General features: G+C 39.1%; 1 protein-coding gene across 3 annotated transcripts in view; it reads right to left on the reverse strand.

Annotated features, from left to right (window-relative positions):
• Nucleotides 1–20,167, reverse strand: part of SPTLC3 (serine palmitoyltransferase long chain base subunit 3) — a 97,746-nt gene extending 77,579 nt beyond the window's left edge. Inside the window, exons 1-5 of one of the 3 annotated variants that reach the window (XM_084515158.1) lie at nt 20,039–20,167; nt 17,772–17,892; nt 15,798–15,859; nt 10,325–10,407; nt 7,916–8,081 (exon numbers count right to left, since the gene is read on the reverse strand). In XM_084515158.1, coding sequence (XP_084371284.1) covers nt 7,916–8,032 — 117 coding nt within the window. In that variant the 5' untranslated portion in view covers nt 8,033–8,081; nt 10,325–10,407; nt 15,798–15,859; nt 17,772–17,892; nt 20,039–20,167. Of the gene's footprint in view, nt 1–7,915; nt 8,488–10,324; nt 10,408–15,797; nt 15,860–17,771; nt 17,893–20,038 lie in introns of those variants that run through there. The other 2 variants (XM_084515159.1, XM_084515157.1) reach the window with 2 other exon arrangements.
• Between the last annotated feature and the right edge of the window lie 271 nt (nt 20,168–20,438).

Below are 20,438 nucleotides of genomic sequence, written 5' to 3' on the forward strand. Positions count from 1 at the left end.
CTGGCTTGGTTGCTTTCAGAAAGTGTTTTCTGTGGAAAAGTTAGCTGCCAGGAATGGCAGGAATTCTCTGGCTGAGCCAATGGTCATTGTAAGGAAATTTAATTTCCTGTTTTGCTGCTCGGTGCCACAGTCTTAGCCACAACAAATGTTAATTTTCTTCAAAAAGAAATTAAAAAATAATAATCCTTGAGAGAGTTCATAATTCTGTTGGCAGCAGAAACAGACCCGTGTACAGTGATAAATTAAGGGCTCTTTATAGTGTCTAGTACACAATAAAACAGGATTTGAATCACCACTGCACACTTGCAAGCAGCAAGCTGTGAGAAACAACATGATGTTAACCATTATTCTGGCTAAAGTCAGGTTTTACAGACACCTAGAACAGTCCCTAAGCAACCATTACCTTATCATTGTGCCCATTATATTCATGAACTTGCTCCTGCAATGGAAGGCAGCCAGCTACATCCCTCGCCGACACAGCAGGTAGAAAACGTGTATTACCTTGCTTGTTTCTGAAAGCCAGACTGCTACTTACAACAAAGGTAATTAATTCTCACGCTGGAGGGGCATTAGTATGCAGGCAATGGGACTAGCCACTTCATGGCCTTCTTTTTACTCGTTACCTCTACTGAGCAATAACAAGCTGCTGTGAAAAAAGCGGCCTTTTACCCAAGGAGAAAATATAATCCTGATCTGGGAGTTTAATACATAGTTAGTGAGAAAGGAGCTCCAGGAGAATACAGCAAAAAAGCACAGAATGCACAGCAGTGCTTTTTGTAATGAGTGTACCACAGCCATCTAGGAGATAGGGATAATACAGTTTTTGTGCAATATGAAGGTAACGGGGCACATAGTCACTGTCCAGAGAAGCACCAGCATGTGCTGTGGCACCTTCTGGAGTTCTGGTCTCCTGTTCACACCAGTGTCAAAGCAAAACTCAGGAGCTTGGAAGCACTCACAGGCCGTGCAGTTCAGGTACATACACAGTAATGGTTGCAAGTGATTTCCCAGATTTTAGCCCTTCTGGATGACACGTTGCTGACCAAGTGTCTGCCTCAGATTTATTTTTTAAAGCTTGGTTAAAGCAATAAGGATTGGGGAAGCCCAGCAAACAAACAAAACACATCCACATTTTGTTTCAGTTCAACTAAAAATTGCACACTATATTTTTACTGAGCAAGTTCAATGTATTCATTCTTTGAAGGAAGGACTTGAAATTCTGCAGGAGGGTTGATCCTTTGGCTGTTCTTTTGAAATCATTACCAAAGCTGGCTGAATCTTCACCCTCTGAAAAACCTCCATTTGATCAAATATTACTAAAAGATGGAGACAAATTCCACTAGCTTTGTTCATAGGACTAGTGAAACTAAATGAGATTTCCTTGTTGTTTTTTAACGCTGGCAGCCCCTCTGACATTTGACACTGAAGAGTGATTTTCCAGAATGTGGAAGCCTGAATGGCACATACAACTAATATATATAACTATCTTACCAGGTAATTAATTACCTGCAGGAGCTCCATGGGGCTTTTTTTTTTTTTTTTTTTTTTTTTTTTTATCATCATCATCATCATTCTGTCCATCACTATAGTGTCATAGAAATGCTGCCTCCTTATACTACAGGAGTCACTCCAGCTTCTTGTATTGGTGGACCCAAAGCTGAGTGCAGCATCCTAGATTGTCATGTGAAAAGTGCCAGGTAAGAGTGGATCAATACACTGGCTATGCTCCTTTTAATATAGCCCAGGATACCGACAGTCTTCCTCCCTGCCAGGCTGCACTGCTGTTTCATATGTAGTGGGCTGTCTGCCAAGACTCACAGACTTTCTTGGCAAAACTGCTCCCAAGTCGGTCAGTCCCCAGCCTGTACCAATGTATTGCAGCTTTGCATTTGTGCTTGTTGACTTACATGATGCTTCTGCTGATACATTCCTCCAGCCTGTCTAGATCTCTCTAAATGATGGCCCTGTTCTTGAGCATGTTGTCTGATGTTGTCGCCAAAGCTGGCGAGCAGGCGTTCTGTCTCCTTTCTCCATTTTGTTGATAAAATCATTAAACAGGAAAAATCCCAGGACAGACCCCTGAGAACTCTACTTGTAACGAGCCTCCAGGCAAATCATGCACCACTAACCACTACCCTTGGAGCCCAATGATCCAGTCAGTTATTAACCCATATACTACTCTACCCATCAAGACCGTAATGTCCCAACTAGCATACAAGTACTGCATTGATAAAGACAAGGTAGGTGACACCCATCACTGCTCTCATTCACAGATGTGTTCACTTCATCGTAGAAGACAATCAGTCAAACATCATTTACCTCTGGCAAATCCATGCTTCCTATTCCCAATCACCACCACCTTTATGCTTTCAGTAATGATCTTTGCTAGAAGTTATATACATCTTGAAGAGAGGTGGAACATTTGCCTGTCTAAAGTTATTAGGGATCTTCTTTGATACCATCTTTGGAAGGTCATGGATAGGGTGAGATCTCGCTATGACATCAGCCAGCATACTTGGATGCACCCCTTCTGGTCCCATGCACTTATATGGTTTGAAATTTCTCAAGAGATCCATGACTAAAACTTCTTCCACTACTGGTAGTTCTTCTCCTCCTCAAACCTGGTGGTTTGAGGCAACAGAGGAGAATTTATTAGTGAAAACTTAGGCAAAACCAGCACGAAGTACCTCAGCTTTACCTGTGTCTGCCATCACTAAGTCACCCACCCCATTCAGAAACTAGCCTTATTTTCTGTGTTAATTCATTTACTAGTAATATAGCAGTAAGAGCTCTTCTTGCTCCCCTTGATATCCTTTGTAAATGTCAACTCTAGGTGGGCTTTGGCTTTCCTAACACCACTCCTACGTACTTTTTTTTGTAGCCCATTCCTGTTTCCACCTCTTATTATACTGCCTGGCTGCACTGGAGGTCAATCATGGGTTACCTGGTTAACTAAGCCAGCCTCCTAATGTTTTACTTGTTTTCACGAATACAGCGATGAACTGTTCTTGTGCTAGGAGGAGGTTGTACTGAAACACCCGACATCTTTCTTGAGTTCCTTTGTCCCCCCGAATTATCATCTGCTTTTCTGTTTGCTAGGCCTGTCAATCCAAAGCAAATATTTACATGCTGTTTTGGCTAGTCACTTCATCATAGAAGACAGTCAGTCAAACATCATTTACCTTTGGTAAATCCATGCTTGCTATTCCCAATCACCACCAAAAATTAATTACTTGAATTTAGAGATTTCCAGCCATTAACAGGAGTGGGACTACAGTGTTACTGGAAACTTAGTGTACTATGCAAACAATCTCCAGTCTTGTATGTAAAATCTCATGCAACATACTTTAAACATTGCTACACGAGTCCTTGACTGTTACATGTGCCCACACTCTAGTCACATCTCAGTTTGCTGAAGGTAGCCTTCGACATTTCCTGCTTCCAATGCATTGAGCTCATCACATAGCAGGGCAAATGACAGAAACAAGGGTGTGGATCTGAGACCTGTGATTAATAGCTGAGAGTGCTGGTACAAAGCAACAAATTTCCGGGGCCCGAAACTGAGGAGAGAAGAAGGCAGGAACTGAGGATGAGGAGATCATGTCTATGCTGCAGCTGAAGCAACAGGTAAAGTAATCGGTAGGGAATGCAGACTGGAAACCAACTCTTAATACTTTCCTGCTGTCACTACAGCTATAAAACTCATATGGGTATTCCACTTTCCACTAAAACACGCATAATTGAACAGGTCCAAAAGGCTTAGGTGTTGGAAATGAACCATGCTGGGGCCAACAATGTCAGTTTTCACTTTTTTTTTTTTTATACAAAGCAACAACAACAACAACAGATATTTTGGAGGAAAAAAAATGTTATTATGATCATTACTGTTGCACAGATGAGGTTACAAACTTGGAAAAACTGTAGTCTGATCAGCCTTAAGCACTCCCTCCATTCTCTTCTCTTATTAATAGCCTTATCACATCACCCTAATTGCAGGAATTAGCTTATTTTTTTCCCCACAGGACTCATTAACATTTATATTGAGCTTGCATCCAGAATGCCCCAGTTACACTAATTACTGCAAAAGCACATGAAGTAAATGTGTGAGAAGACACAGCACAAAGCAGTTCGAGAAGGCATTTACAACATACAAGAAAATGAATCCAGTGAGACCAGCTGCATGGCATATTCTTTTCATAACTTTTTTTTTTTTTTTTTTTTAATGTTTTCTTTAAAATCTTCATTTGGCAGTGATGCTGTAGTGCAGAAAAGAGAGGAAGAAAAGCAGGGTAAGAAAAAGCATGGAAGGGACGGAAGGTGGCTGCTGGAGTATTGAATCAATAGCAGAGTAGAAAAGTTAGGAGGAGGACCAGATGTTGGAGGACAGAAGGCAAATACAATCAGCTTCTGAATTTTAGGGCCCCCAACGCCAGAGGTCATCATGTCTTCTGACCATCAAAAAAGCAAGACAGAGGTAACTGAGTCTGGTATCCTTCCATGTTCTTTTCTTTTTCAGAAAAAAGTTTGGAACTCCTGGAAAAGGCTATAGTCTGTTCACTGCAAGTATCTTCCAAGCTACTGCCATTATAGTGTAGGCAAGAAAAAACGAATTCATGAATAGATTGATATTGTCTTGGAGGCTTTCTAAGGCATCCAATGAAGTGATCCATCAAAGAAATAAAATCGTTGAATGTTTACCATAGGAAAAAATATTGTTCCCATGGGAAAAACACCTATTGTTTTAAAATACAATGTCCCCTACAGGTGACACCCAACCAGCGGCAGTACATAGCAAAAGAAACCACAGCTAGGAAAATACCTTCTCCTGTCTACTGCAGTTAGATAACAAAATAGGTTAACTATTGAAATGCGCCTTACATGAAGATCAGTCCAGGTTTTAAGTTCTGGAAGAATATTAAGCGTATGCCTATGTTACAAGCAGTAATTAAATGGAAGAGATGGCCCATGACCCACCTCCCAAAGCTAAGGTCTAACTGTGGTCCAGCTTCCAAGAGAGTTAGACTTCAAATAATCACAGAAGCTATTCAAATGAACAGTCCCCTCTCCACCATGGCAAAGCATATTTCTTTGCCAGAAGCAACAGCATCTCTTCTGGCAGGATGCTTCACTGCTTCTTTATTGCTTAGCTACCTCCTTTCCTGCCCTTGGTGTGCCACAGACTGCTAGAAGTGAAGAGAACCTCCCTTCCTGCTCCCCTGCATTTGATCATCCCTAATTACCCTCCCCAACCCGTTAAACAAAATCTTTAGTTCAGAAAACAGGAGGCTTTGCTTTATTAGAATTGTTTCTCTCTCTCTTGTCACGCACATACACACACAAAAGTTCTTACATCACAAAGATGCAAAATACGTTGTTCCTGAACCAGTGTTTTCAAAGGCAGTGCTTCCAAAGGCAGTGCTTCCTGTGGGCTCCTTAGAAAAGAGGTTTATGGAGCTGAGTTTTGCAAAGCCTGATGTTCCAGTCAGCCAATTGTGTGCAGATATTGCTACATATTCCTGGCTTAGAAACCTTCACCGTGCTGTGCCCTTACTGCAGCCTCAGCAACATCAGCTCTCTCTCTCAAACCAGAGCATCGCTCTGTCCTTGCAAGTAACACAGCTGTTATAAAGATCAAGACCTCAGAACTGCCACAAGTCTCAGGTGCTAGAAGCAGTATCATCAGCCACATCCTGAACGTTCTAGCACTATTTCCTCTCCTACGTAAGGTGCTTAATTATGAATCAATCTGTTGAAGAGACCATTGATATATACATGCGTGTGAGCACATGACACAGTATTAGGGACATCAGGGCAATATGGAGAAAGGACAAAAGAGGAGAAAAGGATGACGACTGGAATCATGCTGAACTTGTGTCTGGTTCCTGCACAGGTTTCCTTGTGCACCCAGCTGCCATTTTCCTTGCTCTTCAGATCCCAGCTGTAAAAGGTGGGAGCACACCTCAGCAAGGTGTTGTGAGTATAAGACTGGGTGATGTTGCACACCTACAGCAGTAAGCCATGTAAACAGACAAGGTAGAAAGGAACAATATCTATTCCTGCAAAATAGGATAAAGCATAAGTACTGTACAGGGTGAGGCAGCTGGGGTGGGGAAACAGACCAGACAGGAATGGGGAGATTCCTACCGGGAATGAGATTCCTGTTTCGTACAGAGCTCTTGTCTGTTATTGTTTCCTTCTTTCTCAGCCTGCATTTGAAGCAGGAAGACAGGGGAAATGGCATGTAATTCATAACACAGTGCCAGACCCGGATTTCCCAAATCTGCCTTTGATAACCCTCCTGAACTTTCTAAGGCTTTACATCCTCAACTCTTCCTCAGCCACAAAAAGTATTTACCAATGGTTCAGTACTTCTCTCCCTTTCTCCTCCAACTGCATAGCTGCTGGATTAGTGAAGTGCTATGGGCACTATCTCTACCAACACTTCATTTCTTTACCATCCCTTTCAGCCCAGCCTTTGCTACCCTTTTGCTTACCTTTAGTAATATTCTACTTCACTTCTCTGGCCATATCTTTCTGATTTAGAAAGGCAATTCTAATTAATACTCTCCTGGGAGCTTACTGCTTGAAAACTGCTCATTTGTAGCAAGTTAGCAACGAACAAGTGGCAAGGTTTAGTCCTTGAAATTTGCTATTCAATCCAAAAGAAAAGATTTCAGATACCATAGTGGCAAATAGTTCATACATAAAATGATGAGGAAATATATGTAATATATTAAAGGATGCTAAATTAGGTTTCTGGAAGCAAATCTCAGGAAAGGCCTTTTCAGTCATTGCACAAGCTTTTGTGCTCTCCTCATCCTACGCAAGCCAGCGATCAGGAAACACCCATACCAAGGGAGACACCTAAAGCCAGACAATCATTAAGCTTGACACTGGGCGTGCCTTCATTAGAGTGCTAGGTGCATGACAGCTCCATTTAAAAAAGATTTAAGATAGCAGTTTACTTGTAAAGCAGTGGAGCCCTTGCCATGCTTGTCTAAAGCTTTCAACAGGCTCCAAAGAGACACAGTCAGGTGAGAGCTCAGGCTCCTGAAGCAACTTCTCCATCCTCCTCTCACCATGGCACCATGCTGTAAAGCCAGCCTTCTCCTAGTCACTACAAGAGGTTCTACTAATGACCACACTAAGATCCAGAATTAGGATACTTTAAGACAGACAGTACGTTCCCAAGCAGAACTGGTATTGCAGACAGACAACATTTAAGACTTCGTCTCTTCTGGCAAAAGAACACCTTTGGTTTTGTGGTTTGTTCTTTGGCATGCTGCACTTCAACTACTTTACAAAATGTTCACATAAATGAGAATTGTTGGTTTGACAGAGAACAGCTCGAGAAAATGGTAAGTAAACTGACGTGGATTTTAAGCTGTTCAAGGCTGGAAAGCAGGTATCAGTGAAGTAGGTATCAAGCCAACCTTGCACTAATGTAAGCATCAGGAAAAGACAGCTTCTCCTGCCTACGTTTTGTTGTTGTTGTTGTTGTTATATTTGTACAGCAATAAATCATACATTGAAACTCACTCCACACACACTTCAGGTTGATAAAACTGCTTTCCACCAGTGATTCATACAACACAGAGTCAACTCCACAGTTGGTTAAGCTTTAAAAGGAAACTACTATCCTTCAAGGTGCATGCGTTTGCTGAGCTTGATATGAACTAGAGCCTCGTTAGTACACAAACAGTTTGTTCGCGAGCATCCACAACTCTTACTGCAGTTTAGGATGACAGAAAACAATGCAGCAACACATTCTGAGATTATAAAACTTAACACACAAGCCAATGCCATACCACCTGTTCAATGAAGACTGAGACCTTCGTAAAACTAGCTTAATAAGCAATGTTGCAACTATTTGTTTTCACTATTGAGACAATTGTGGTAAACAATTAAGCCTTACCTTCATTCCTTTGGTAATTCCATTTTTCTTACAGACTCCACTTTTTAAGAGGTTATTCTGTTTCTGATGATGATGATGATGTAGATGTCCATTGCAGACAGCACTGGGATTAGCCATCTGTTTAAATTAGTCAGATTCTCAGTTCGTAAGGGTGTCTCAGGTCTTTCTACAGTAAAAAAGACAGTGGGATGAGCAGATAAACTTCTTAGTTAAGGCCTGAAAGGTATCCAACTGGTCTGTCAGGATTTTCCAGGATGAGAGGAGGAACTATCTTTTGCAATATCTAAGAAACTTAAAACTGTTTCTTTCATACACCTTCAGCCCCAGCAAACTAGAATGCGAAATACATAGCAGGAGGTGTGCTCTTAAAATCTCTGAAAAATACTGCTCATTGCTGGCTATTGTATGAACACAGCTTTTATGAGTCAACAAGACTGCTGCAGCTATCAAGAAGTGGGTGGATTCAGAGGCGGAGACACTTAAAGATACATTACCTCTTAAATACCTCCGAGGGAGGAGCATTACATTTTTTTTCTCTCAATTACATTCCATGTGGAGCTATTTTACTCCATTTAGAGGAGAGTAATAAAATGTTTTGAAAACTTAAATAAAGTAATCTTTAAAATTACACGCTCCATTTTATGAAGAGTATACTGGCTGAAGAAAGGATTTTGCTGAGTAAAACAGAACATTTTAATTTTTTTAAATCTCTTTTTATATAGGCAGTGGTAGATGCAACATTAACTCCCCTCCCCTTAAAGAAATGGAAAGCATTCTAGTATTAAAATGAAATATTTACCTATAACCAGAAAGTATATATTTGGCCCCATCCTACTGACACATGCACGTGGGTGCTTACCAGAGTGAACTGTCCCTTTAAAACTCACCTTGGCTAATAATGGGTTAAATTGCATGATATTTTCATCAACGAGAAACGGGCTTTTATAAAGTTGATTAAATGGGGGTATAAACCAGCTAGACTTTGATCAAATGTGAAACTAAAAAGCAAACATATATTCTGCTTAGAAGAGTTAATTGACTATGGAAATACTTGCACATATATCTTCTTTTCTGGACAGAACACTTGTGTTTTAGATTTTAGTTGAAAAACATAATAGTGTATACGTTCTTGGCCACACGTGATGGAATTTCTTCTTCACAAAATGATTAAAATTAGTGTAGAGACAGATTAAAGGAAAGCTGTATTATACTATCCATTTTGGAAAGCAGTAAGGATGAAAGGCTGGGAAAGTAAAAGTCTTTGAGTATTTTAATTAGAAAAAATAATGATTTCATCTTGCCAATGAAAAGTAGCAATATACAGAAAATGCAGCCTACAACTGGAATATATGGAATGGAGGAGATTAAATGTTAAATGAGCTACTATGAAAATACATAAGAAAAACACATTATATTGATTTTGAAAACTTCTTAGCCACCTACTGAATTGCTAAAATGTATTTTCTCTTTTAAAGTGATTTGCAAAGTGGGATGCCTTTAATAGGTAGGGACCAAAAGTTTACAAACACAAGGGAGACCTGAAATGAACTGTATTTAAAAGAAACATATGTGTATTTTTCCTTCTGCATTTCGATTCATTTCATACCACTTGGTTGTTTGCAGAGACTTCCAGTAAGATCTGTAGAAAAAATCCATAATACACTACAGAGTAGAACCACCAAAGAAGAAATCCATCCTTAATAAGGTTTGATTTTGATATCCTTGGAAAGAAACCTTTTACCTACATATTCAAATTAATAAGACAGTAACAGTTTTGGTCAAAAAAATAAAAACAAAACAAAAACAATAAAAAACAACACAAAAACCAAAAAACAACCAACAACCCCAAAGCAACATCTCCCTATCTGACTAAAACTGACACAGCAAGTGTAAAACACCGACATGTTTTCATAGTTATGTAACTTCACAGTTACACCAGATTCAGCACCAGAACTCGGATTTCCTAGTTTTTGTTCTTTTTGGTGTTTTTCCTAGGGAAGAATGCCTCATTTCTGTATGAATCAATCTTTTGTAGGCTTCAGTAATGTATTGGTGAGTATAACTCAGTCATAGATGAATTGTGAATACGTAGTGAGAAGATCTATTGCTAGTCATAATTATTGTCCAGGAGTTTGCAAGGAAAAGACTGAGATGAGGACAATGCAGAAGTAGGTGGAATGAACAGTCAAAGTAACACTTTTCTGTGTATCTATCACTTATGAGACCCTGATAAATCAAACGAGGTGATGTAGGAGAATACTCTCTGCACCTGGCAACCCATGCCCACCAAGAAGCATTCTTCTGGAAATCATTATTTTTTTTGTCTTTCATGACAAAACATTCCATTTGCTCAGTCATTTACTGATCATCTTGACTGCGCTGTGATAAAGGTAAAACAAGAAAACTTACTACAGTAGTGGTTCTTCCCCTCGGCAGCTTCCAGTGACTCAGCTAACACCTCTGCCAGGTACACTTCCCAGGAGACTGAGTAGCTTCCAGGGCACAAAGGAATATAATTAACATCTCATGTATGCATTACATTTTTTTTCATTCAGGTTTGTGGGTGAGGGGAATCTCTGATTAGATAACAGTTCAGATGATGCAAATTCTCTCTCTAGTCCCAGACTGTCACAGTCTATACTTGTTATCTGCTTCGAGGCCCATGAAATCACACTGCCCTTACAGGAATAAAATGTTATATTAACCTTAGTTTTCAATATGTCTAACACATTTAAGATCACAAACAAGCAGCACTAAAAAGAGGGGATTACATTTAAATTCAAATTTAAATAAGCAGTTTTAAAAACCCCAGAGAACATCTGTCCTTTTGGTTTTCTTTTAACCATACCCTAAAAGCCAAAGCTCACAAAACAAGCACCACTAGGGGATGAGTAAAATTCCTGCCCTGACTCCATTTGGAGCAAATGATTTATAGCATCTGTGTCTGGCCAGATAAACATAGATAATCTGTAAACAGGATGTGGTATTGCTCCTGGAGAAGAAAATGTTGAATTGTGCCCTTTAGAGCCCCATCTTACTCAAAGCCATCTGTTATTCAGGCTTTTACATCCATATCTATCATGCTACCTATTAGCTGCATACAAATCAATTATTTAAATGCATGAGGGTCTACCCTGCATGGGCACTGGAGGAGAGACCCAATAATTGTGGGCTGTACAACACCAAAACCACAAACAGAAATACACTTTCTCTTTTTACCATTCTGGAAAATGGGAGGAAAAACTTATTATGCTGACTGTAAAAGAACTGTGTGTGTTTTAAGAGCAGGGGACCCCAACCCTATTAAAATCATACATGTGCTTCACTTCAGTAGTTTGGGCACTAGTCAGAAGGAACAAAGTTGATTTTTGTACACCGGTAAGAAGGTGGAGAATTCCTAAGGTTATTAGCAGACCACATACCATGTTCCGGAGAGATGTTAGTAAAGTTTATAAGATGTGGCTACAATCACAGTAAATCTGTAGGAAAGCCACCAGTCATTTCCCAGGGTCTAGGTATTACTCCTTGCTTTATCGTTATCATACACCACTGGGTTTTGGCTGACTCACCTCTTGAAATGAGGATAAAAAGCCTTTGCAAAATGCTTGGAGATGAATTGCAGAGGAGCATGGTACTAAAAGTAAGATAGATGCAGTTATTTAGCCAAGGTTTAAGAGCAAAGAGGAGAGAAATGACAGGGCAGGGCTCTGTCTAAGCAGTCTCTCAGTTCTGTAGGAAAACGTTTCTGTCGTGCACTACCATTGTTACACACGATGGGTAAGACGGTTGACCTCTGCTGATACATTTAAGAAATGGGGACACAAATATTCAACCTTCCAATAGAGTTTTGGCTCAGACCAACCATTTGGTGTCATGAGAGCAGCCACAGGGTCCCCAGCTGTAATAGCACTACTGGATTATCTACCATTACAAAAGTGCAGTGTTGCAAGAAAGTGTGAGAGCTGATCCCCAGAAAACTGTAATGTCGTAATCCAGAATGATTTCCACAGGATTCCTGTTTATCCCAGAGAACAGTTAGTTATGATATAGTTGTGAAATGGTCTTGCAATCTATCTGCAAGATCCTCATCATTTCAGTTCATGACAGGTGCAAATTTACATGCCACAAGCAGTAAGGACCTATGCAGAGGCACCTGCTAGCTTTATGCTTATTTGTGCAGGGCAGATACCAATGGCAAACAGGGACTGAAAAAACTGGAACACCCAATTCAATTTGCTAAATGCCATAGTTTTCGTAATAATTAAATTAGCAGCAGAGCATGTCCCAGTGGTGGAGAACAGAGCTAAGAAGTCCTCCTGCTCTCCTGATCACTTCTCTTACAACAGAAGTCCATATTATTAATTCTGAGCACCACTGAAGACTTACTCTCTGATTAAGATCCCAGTATGTTTGGTACCTGTGGAGATGTGGATATCTGAGACATTTCCTGCCTCAGACATGATCATAAAGTCATCATGTAGTCATCAGTGAGGCTGAAATAAATGGACAGAGGGGAATTATAGCAACAAAGCAAAATAAGCAATAGCAAGTATCATGTATCTGCTGGTCAGTCATCTTCTTGGGTGTCTTTCCAGATTCATCCAGACTTCCCCAGCACTGGGTATAGGCTAAACTTCCTGAACTTTCACATGGAAGAACCCCTACTCCATGTTTGCTGCTTTAAACCTTGTCTAGCCAACGCATCTGTGGGAAAGGGTAGAGATGTTACCCTAAACCTGGGTGTAAAACTGCACACAACTGCTGATGGATCTGCTCAAGTGCCCTTGCACAACTGCCCCCTGAAGGATATACAAAATTTGGTCAGGAAATAATCCCAAAGCATCTTAGAACAAAGACCCATGGCATAGGCAGATGCACCCAAGCAGCAGTGCAACAGAGAGGACATGGTACAACAGGCAGGGCTCTGCTACGGCAACACTCCCACCCAGCCTTGCTCAACCTGGAGGCCAGCTGTATGCAGGCTGGGCTGGATCAGCTGCAGGACTGCCATCTTCCAGAGTCCTGCAGAGATGATGCAGCTCCACCAGCTTTAAGAGATCCTCTCCCAAAGCATTTGAGAAGGCTGGGACATGCTCTCTGCATGCAATTCAGACGGAATTGTTACTGGCAGCTTGAAATATCAGGCAGGGGCAAAAGGCAAGGGTGGGTTGGAGTAGCATAGACTACCTAAGTGGGAGGCTGCTTGGGAAGATCAACCACAGGGAAAAAATTGCATGTTTTACAGCTTAGCTGGTTTATATGAAATTCCAGAAGACAGGCTGTGAGATCTCCAGAGCAGGAAGCTCCTACAAACAAGGTAATCCTGCATCACTTAAAAAATAAAATTCCCTGAATTCACCACAAAATGTTTGTGCTCTGACTAGAAAAGCACAGCCAGCGCTGTGGGCACTGGAGCACAAAGCCATGTCCAGCTGTGAAAGCTGAGCTATCCCTGGCTGGGAGTCAGGATCTGAAGTCAGGCTGAGCCAAGCTCAAGACTGAGAGGAGATGAGGCTGTTCCAGGCCTGTCTAAAAGGCCAGTGGAAGCATGACTAAGGGCTGGGAAGCCAAAAAAACAAAGGTATGTTATAAAAACTTCCCTGGGTGAAGCAAGAACAGTGGTTTAGCAGCTTTATCCTGTCAGCATATACAAATAAACGACTATTGTGTGGATAGAAGAACATTTTTTCCTGTTTATGTAAACATCTTTATTTAACTTTTGCCCTCCATGTGCATACCAAGTCTTGACAGGTTCCTCAACATTGCTCCTGTTCTAAGGGACGTGGAGGTTGCCATTCTGGGGTCAGAGGTTTGTCCTTCTCACCTCAGACTGCAGCTCAATCCTTAGGGGAGTGGGGGCCTCTCTAAGGGTTAATGCATAGAGAAATGTTACTTCATAGCTGGAAACATGACTCCAGGCTTCTGAACAGCATTGGTTTTCCCTAAGAGACATTTTTAGCAATTTCACTCTCACCTGTGGGCTACTAGGGTACAAGAACTTCTTAGGGATCATGGATATATGTACCTAATGAAAGAAAGTGTATTGTGAAAACTTACAGTCCTTATGCAGAGATCCACAAACTTGAAGGCTGTACCAAAGACTGAATATTTAATTTCATTCCTTATGCTGCAACTGTGAATTTCGTTCATGAGGTTTCTACAACCCTGCAACTTTAATTTTTCAACTCTGGCAAAGGAGGCTGGGAAGGAAAAGGTTTTAATTGACTTTCTTTTCTTTTTTCCCAAATGGGCCCTTGCAAATTTTTTGTTATTTAGTATAGTGACAGCCCAGAAAGATATGTTGATTTTTATTGCAGAGGTGGACCGTTACTAACCTGCTTTCAGGCTCATAGATTGAGAAGTGGCACAATAACATAATTCTGTGGGAAGTCACATGCACACAAGTGCATGTAGAAAGGACTTCCACAAAGCAAATAGGAGATTCCTCTTTTTTTTTTTTTTTTTTTTTTTTTTTTTTTTTTTTTTTTTTTTCCAAGCAGTCAGCATTTCAGCATTTTCTTCCTCCTCTTTATCTGGACTAGAGGATCTTCAAGGGCCTCTTCCAACTGAACTACTCTTTTGTATTCTTTCCCTCCCATCTGATTCCCTCTCTCTAAAAGGAAAATTTTAAAAATAATATCTTTAAACCCCCAAAACAGCTCTGGGCAGTCCAGAACAGATATCACCTTTATAATTAGACACACCTCATTAATCCTCTCCAATTCTTTGCTGGATGGCTCAAGGGAAGCTCTTGGGAAACAGCATGGAGCAGGCAGGGACTTGATCTTTTACACTATCTGAATTTCATCTGTGCTGTTTTATTATCACAATCTATTATTTCTATCTTCTCTTCCTTTCAACAGATTTTTGTGGATAAGCTCTCAGTAAAGCACAAAGAGCTTTTGGCCTTCATCCATTCTGCTTGCCTGCAAAATCTTCAGGAAAAAAAAAAAAAAAAAAAAACACGGCAGAGTAACCACAGAAAATTCTGAGAATTCTTACTAGATGTTGATAATAAAAAATGTTTGCATGAGAATGAGTAAGGGAAGAGAGTTCCAGTTATGATCGCAGGCTGGCAGTAAAGCAATGATACATACAAGTATTTATTGGGAATCAAGGGTTTCCTTTGATGTGAGTAAAGTTACTGAACTGATCCGAGCTGGAAATCTACAGTACACAGTTATAAACCAATACACCCATTGAAACAATGTGGAGAACTAGGCACCCTGTGTGAACACTTGTTAGACCACACAAACTGGCAGTTTCATAAGCTTTCAAAAACTTTTCTTTAAGACTATAACTCCTATGAAGACAAGGATGAATTCAGTTTAACAGCTTGATTACACTAACCAGGTTCATGAAGGGATCAGAAAACATTTTAAAACCAAACGATCCTTCTTATCTCAGAAACTGAAGGGGCAATGAAACTGAAGAATTTTTCAAAAACTGCTTTTGAAAGTGATGAAGTGCTAATAAATGAAGATACGTTTCTAGCAACTGCGCACTTTGAGGAGAAAGGAGGAAAAGTTTTTCGCACCTACACAAAAGTACTTGTTTTCAAAGGGAAGCTCAAACATTGCTGACTAGAGCAGATGCTCTGTTTATGCTCTTTGCACACCCCTGGCGCAGAACATATTCTGAATTTGGCTTCCCACCAGCTCTATGTCTTATGTTTCAAATTTGTTGTAGGCTCTCCAGACCATTTTACATATGGAACATAGTGGAGATCCAATCACACCTCCACGTGCTTATGTAACACTAAAAATTACCTTTAATTGAAAAACAGAATAGACTGCAGCAGGGATTTTTGCTGTTGATATCAGTGCAACCAGAATTATGCTAGCTGTATGTACTAATTAAGTTAATTTAAAGCAAACATTACCTCATGGATTGCCAGACCGTCACTCTGATGACCCAAGTACTCCCAAGTTGCAATGGACATACCTAAAAATCCCAAAGTAAACATGTTATACATAGTATTTCTCATTTTAATATTGCATTCTGTAAAACCCACACTTGATTGAATGTTCCAGTTGCTACAGGGAGATGTGCTGAAACCTTAGTATACAGTGGGGTAAAATGGTGATACATGAACTAATTCCAGCTGTTTTATGCACATGAGTTATGCAGAACACTATTATATGTCCAGATGTCAGATCACCTTATTGTTGGATGGCTAGATCTTTGCTTAGGTGTACTGTCTCTCTCTCTTTTTTTTTTAATTTTACCACTTAATGCATAACTGTTAGATAAATTCAGCATATTTCTTGTTACTTTCAGATGTGATTCCTTCTTCAGTTAGGGTTAAAAATCTCATTCTTCTCTTGCACTGTAGTAATGCATTATTTGCTTAAGTTGCTACATATCAGTGGAGTTACAGCAGTGTAAATAAATTGCCAGTCATGGCCAACATATTCAATTTCTAACTACTAATGTAGTGGACTTGTGAAAAAAGAGATTAATAAATCCATAGATGATTTATTGTAGATCAGTAAAAGATGACAAACAGGCACACTATAACCAGACCTAAATTTCATGTATTAGCATGTGCACATCATTTTGGATGTTGTTCTTAAATTGATAAAGAAATCATACATTTAAAATGTTCAATTTCTATTCCAGCACCATCAATGATTAAACCTACCATTCAAGACAGGGTTTAGATAAAATTTATAAAGTACACCCAGTTTTTCAGTTTATAATCAGCAGTGCACACCTTAAATAGCCTACGTCTGCACTAACTTGGTCATTTAAATACTGAAGACTAAGTTTTGCATAGAAAAAACATCAGGCATCCAGGTAGCCAAGTGAAGCTTATGGATAATTTTGGATGTCAATTAATCTTGGGGTGATACATCTGCCTGAACTGTTTTGATCTATCAAAATTGATGATAAAGACCTCTGCTTTTTTGCTGTTATTACCATTATTTCCATAATCTCTTTTTTTTTTTGTTTTTTCCAGTGTTCATAAGATGAATAGTATATAATATCTTTAATATGCTCTAAAAGTTCATACGTACCCACAGATTTTGAATATTTCCTTTGAGAAATGAAGCTTCTAAATTCTTTTATTTCCCTTTTTATTATTTTTAACATAAAACCAAAATCTCAGACCACCTGTTCTCTGTATTAAAAGCCTGCCATTATCATAGCCTGATCAATGGAAATCCAGTACATTTGTACTTTCCTCTGAAAACACCTACTTAGCTTTACCATTTTCAGTAGTTATGTTGATTTAAAAATTATTTTACCATTGGTTGTATTGAATTACTGGATACAGCCAACATTAACAATGGAAATATCATAAAGTACGTTTAAAATAATAATGATTTTTAGTCCAAAAATTTCAGATGCAACTGGGTTGCATTTTCAAGCACTAATGCAAAACCCATTAGCGCTTAATATTCTCTTGTTACTGAAAGCTTGGAACCTCCTGACCAAAATTTAAGTCCCATCACCCCCAAAATCATACTTAGCAGCACAGATCTTGTTGCAATATTTTTCAAGCACTACTTTAGAATTTTCAGGAGTGATATTTTTTCTGAATTTAAGTTTTCAAAGAATTCTGCTAACTATTGAGATCAGGGAGTGGCTCATATAAACTAAGATCCTTGCAGATGGGCCGATGGAACTTTCCTCAAGTAATAAGAAGAAATACAATATACATGTAAGCTGCTGTACTTGTGGGGAAAAAGTATTGGAAATTACTATGTTGGGTAAAGGGTTAAACTCTAATATTTGGGGATTTGTTCATACACTTAGTAGCAAGCATATTAAATAGTGCTCACGTTAGCAATCTAGGCTAAATACAACGATGAAGTAGAGTCCTCTAGAAGCACAAGAATTATGAGCTTACCTTCTTCCACTCATTGGGCAAGTGGTCTTCTGGCAAATTACCTCAAGGCTGATAGAGCAGTCAAGAGTAAAACACTTGGAAAGCGGGTGATCTGAAGTTTATCCAAATCTCACTTTCCAGTCTGGAAAAAAAAATAAATAAATATTATTCACTTTTTATTTACCAAACAAACAATTTTACACATTTTAAAGCTTCTTTTCATTTTGCTTTTTGAAATCTCAGCATTGTAAATACTTTCATTCCTTCCAAACTGTAAGTATGCCCTTGTAAAAAACATGTTCACCAAGCCACAGAAGAAACTTCATAAAGACTCATACCAATAAATAACTCATACCAAAAATTTGTATTTGGTGGTCTATAACAATCTGTACTGCAGGCCCAAATAAAAAAAATCCCAACAAGTTTCCTTTCTTTTGGAACAAAATTTGTTTTTCCTTAGTTACAAATCGTGCCCTTCTTTATTCTCTCATTACGTACAATAAGACAAAATGAAAATGGTCGCAAGCCATATGCACATGAAAATACTGTCTCCCTGGTTCCTTAAGCAACATTACCAGATTTTGTTCTCTGTATGTATTGAGATGTCAATCAGCTGTGACTTCTCATAACATTAGGCAATTGCTGGAATTTCTTTTTTATATGGCACACATATCTGCGTAGGAATCTGTACATAAACCAAAGAAATGTTGCGGCACCTGACAATTTAATATCTTTGTAAGGATTAAGACTTCATAAATTGCAGAGTGGATACAGTTCTGTCTCTATCCCACTGTACAAAAAGAAAAAAAACAAACTTACTGGAACGTCATAGTCAGCCAAAATCAACAGTAATACAGAAAACCTGACCAAGACAAAAAGAATATCGCAGTAACCAGAATTCTACTGCAAAAATACAGCAGTAAGCACCAGGAAGTCTAGTATATCCTTCTGCTCTAGCTTCTTCCACATACAAGTATCATGCCACTACTACATTCTTACCTAGTACTTGATCATAATGATCATAAAGTCAAATCTGCAATTCTTACTCCTTAAATGAAGCACTTCACGTGATTAGACACAGTGAAGTCAATAGAGTAACTCACCCAAGCCAAAGGGTGAAAGAACTTTACAAACACCAAGGTGATTGCAAAACTTCTTTCTTGGGCCATTTCTCTACTGACCTCTTTCATCAGCAACGTGATCCAGAGGCATTTAACCTCTGTAGCTGTCCAAGGCAGACTTGAGTCTCTTTTTCCGAGATCTCCTGCCAGTCAGGCTAGTCTGTTCACTGGTCTCCGTAATTTGGAATAAGCCAGTGTGGTATCGTCATCATTTCCAGTTGCTGATGTAATGAAAGGAGCAAGGACTGCTCTATGCCATCTGTTCCTTCTCTGGGTCATCACCGAATCGATCTAGGTAAGTTATTCTTAGCTACAAACATCTGAAACTTTAAGATAACTGATACTGGACCAGGAACACAAATCTCCTCAGTATTAGTAACAAAACTCATCCAAAAGACGTAGCATTAACATATATTTAATGATGAAATTTCAGTTTCTGAGCAGGAAATTACAAAGGGATTTCACACAAAGCCTAGTTTCTGAGCAGGAAATTACAAAGGGATTTCACACAAAGCCTAGAGGTTATTGTTCATTGTTCTCATAATGTAATTGTTCAGTGCTTCCAGAAGTGTGAGATTTATACAGGCTCAGATGAGGACTAGTAATGCTACCCAGTTTAAAAGAAAGTAGCATTGTGAAATATCCAAAATATATTTTTTGATCTAACAACAAATAGCTACGTTTTGCAATTCTTACTCATTCAATGAAGCACTTCACGTGATTAGACCTAGTGAAGTCAATAGAGCTACTTACCCAAATAGTTGTTATGCTCCAACACCTCTTTATTAGCATTACTAAACTTAGTGACATGATAAATTACTTGCCTTCCCCATTGCCATTGAACAAATCATTTCAAGACGTAGCATAGAATTAGACTGTGTTAAACGTGACTCCATACACGGATTAAATTTAGTCTCATTTCCTGTTTCTATTGCCTGTATTTTTGCTATTCATTATTTCAGTTCTGTCCATTCTCTCTTAGGGAAATACATGTTAAGAGAGAAAAAATGTCTGTGTTGCTTATCAATCATAATGGTAAAGAGCCAGTAGGTAGGTTGCCTTATGAAAACTAAGATTTTGTCCTTCAGCGGTCTGATGATAGTTTACTACTGTTGACAGTTATTTCAAACAGACAGAAGAAATCAAGTTACTGTTCATCTTACTTACCTACTATAAAATTTCAAAAGGTTTTCTAAATATAATTTGGTATATTTTCACTTTGGCAGAAATTCTTTTGAACTTTGAGAGTTTTGCTCCATCCATGGCTTTGTGACTTAGTTGCTATTTTAACTGTAGTCCTTTCCCAATTTTGTGCTTCTCTCAAGTCAATGAAGCTCTGAAGAGGTATCATGGGATAGATGGGAGGATAAGAGTCGAATGAGAATTTACAAATTCATCCTAGAAACTGGTCTCAATTTGTAGATGGGGCAATATTGCAAAATGATCCCAAAATCTTTTAAATCCACAAAGTTCTGCAAAAGATGGTTTTAGAGATTCATTTAATCCTTGCATTTAATTGCACTGTAACTTTATTTAAACAAAAACAACAAAAATATGTTTCAGTTCT

The sequence above is a fragment of the Aythya ferina genome, assembly GCF_964211825.1.
Source record: "Aythya ferina genome assembly, chromosome: 3".
Classification (NCBI taxonomy): Eukaryota; Metazoa; Chordata; class Aves; order Anseriformes; family Anatidae; genus Aythya; species Aythya ferina.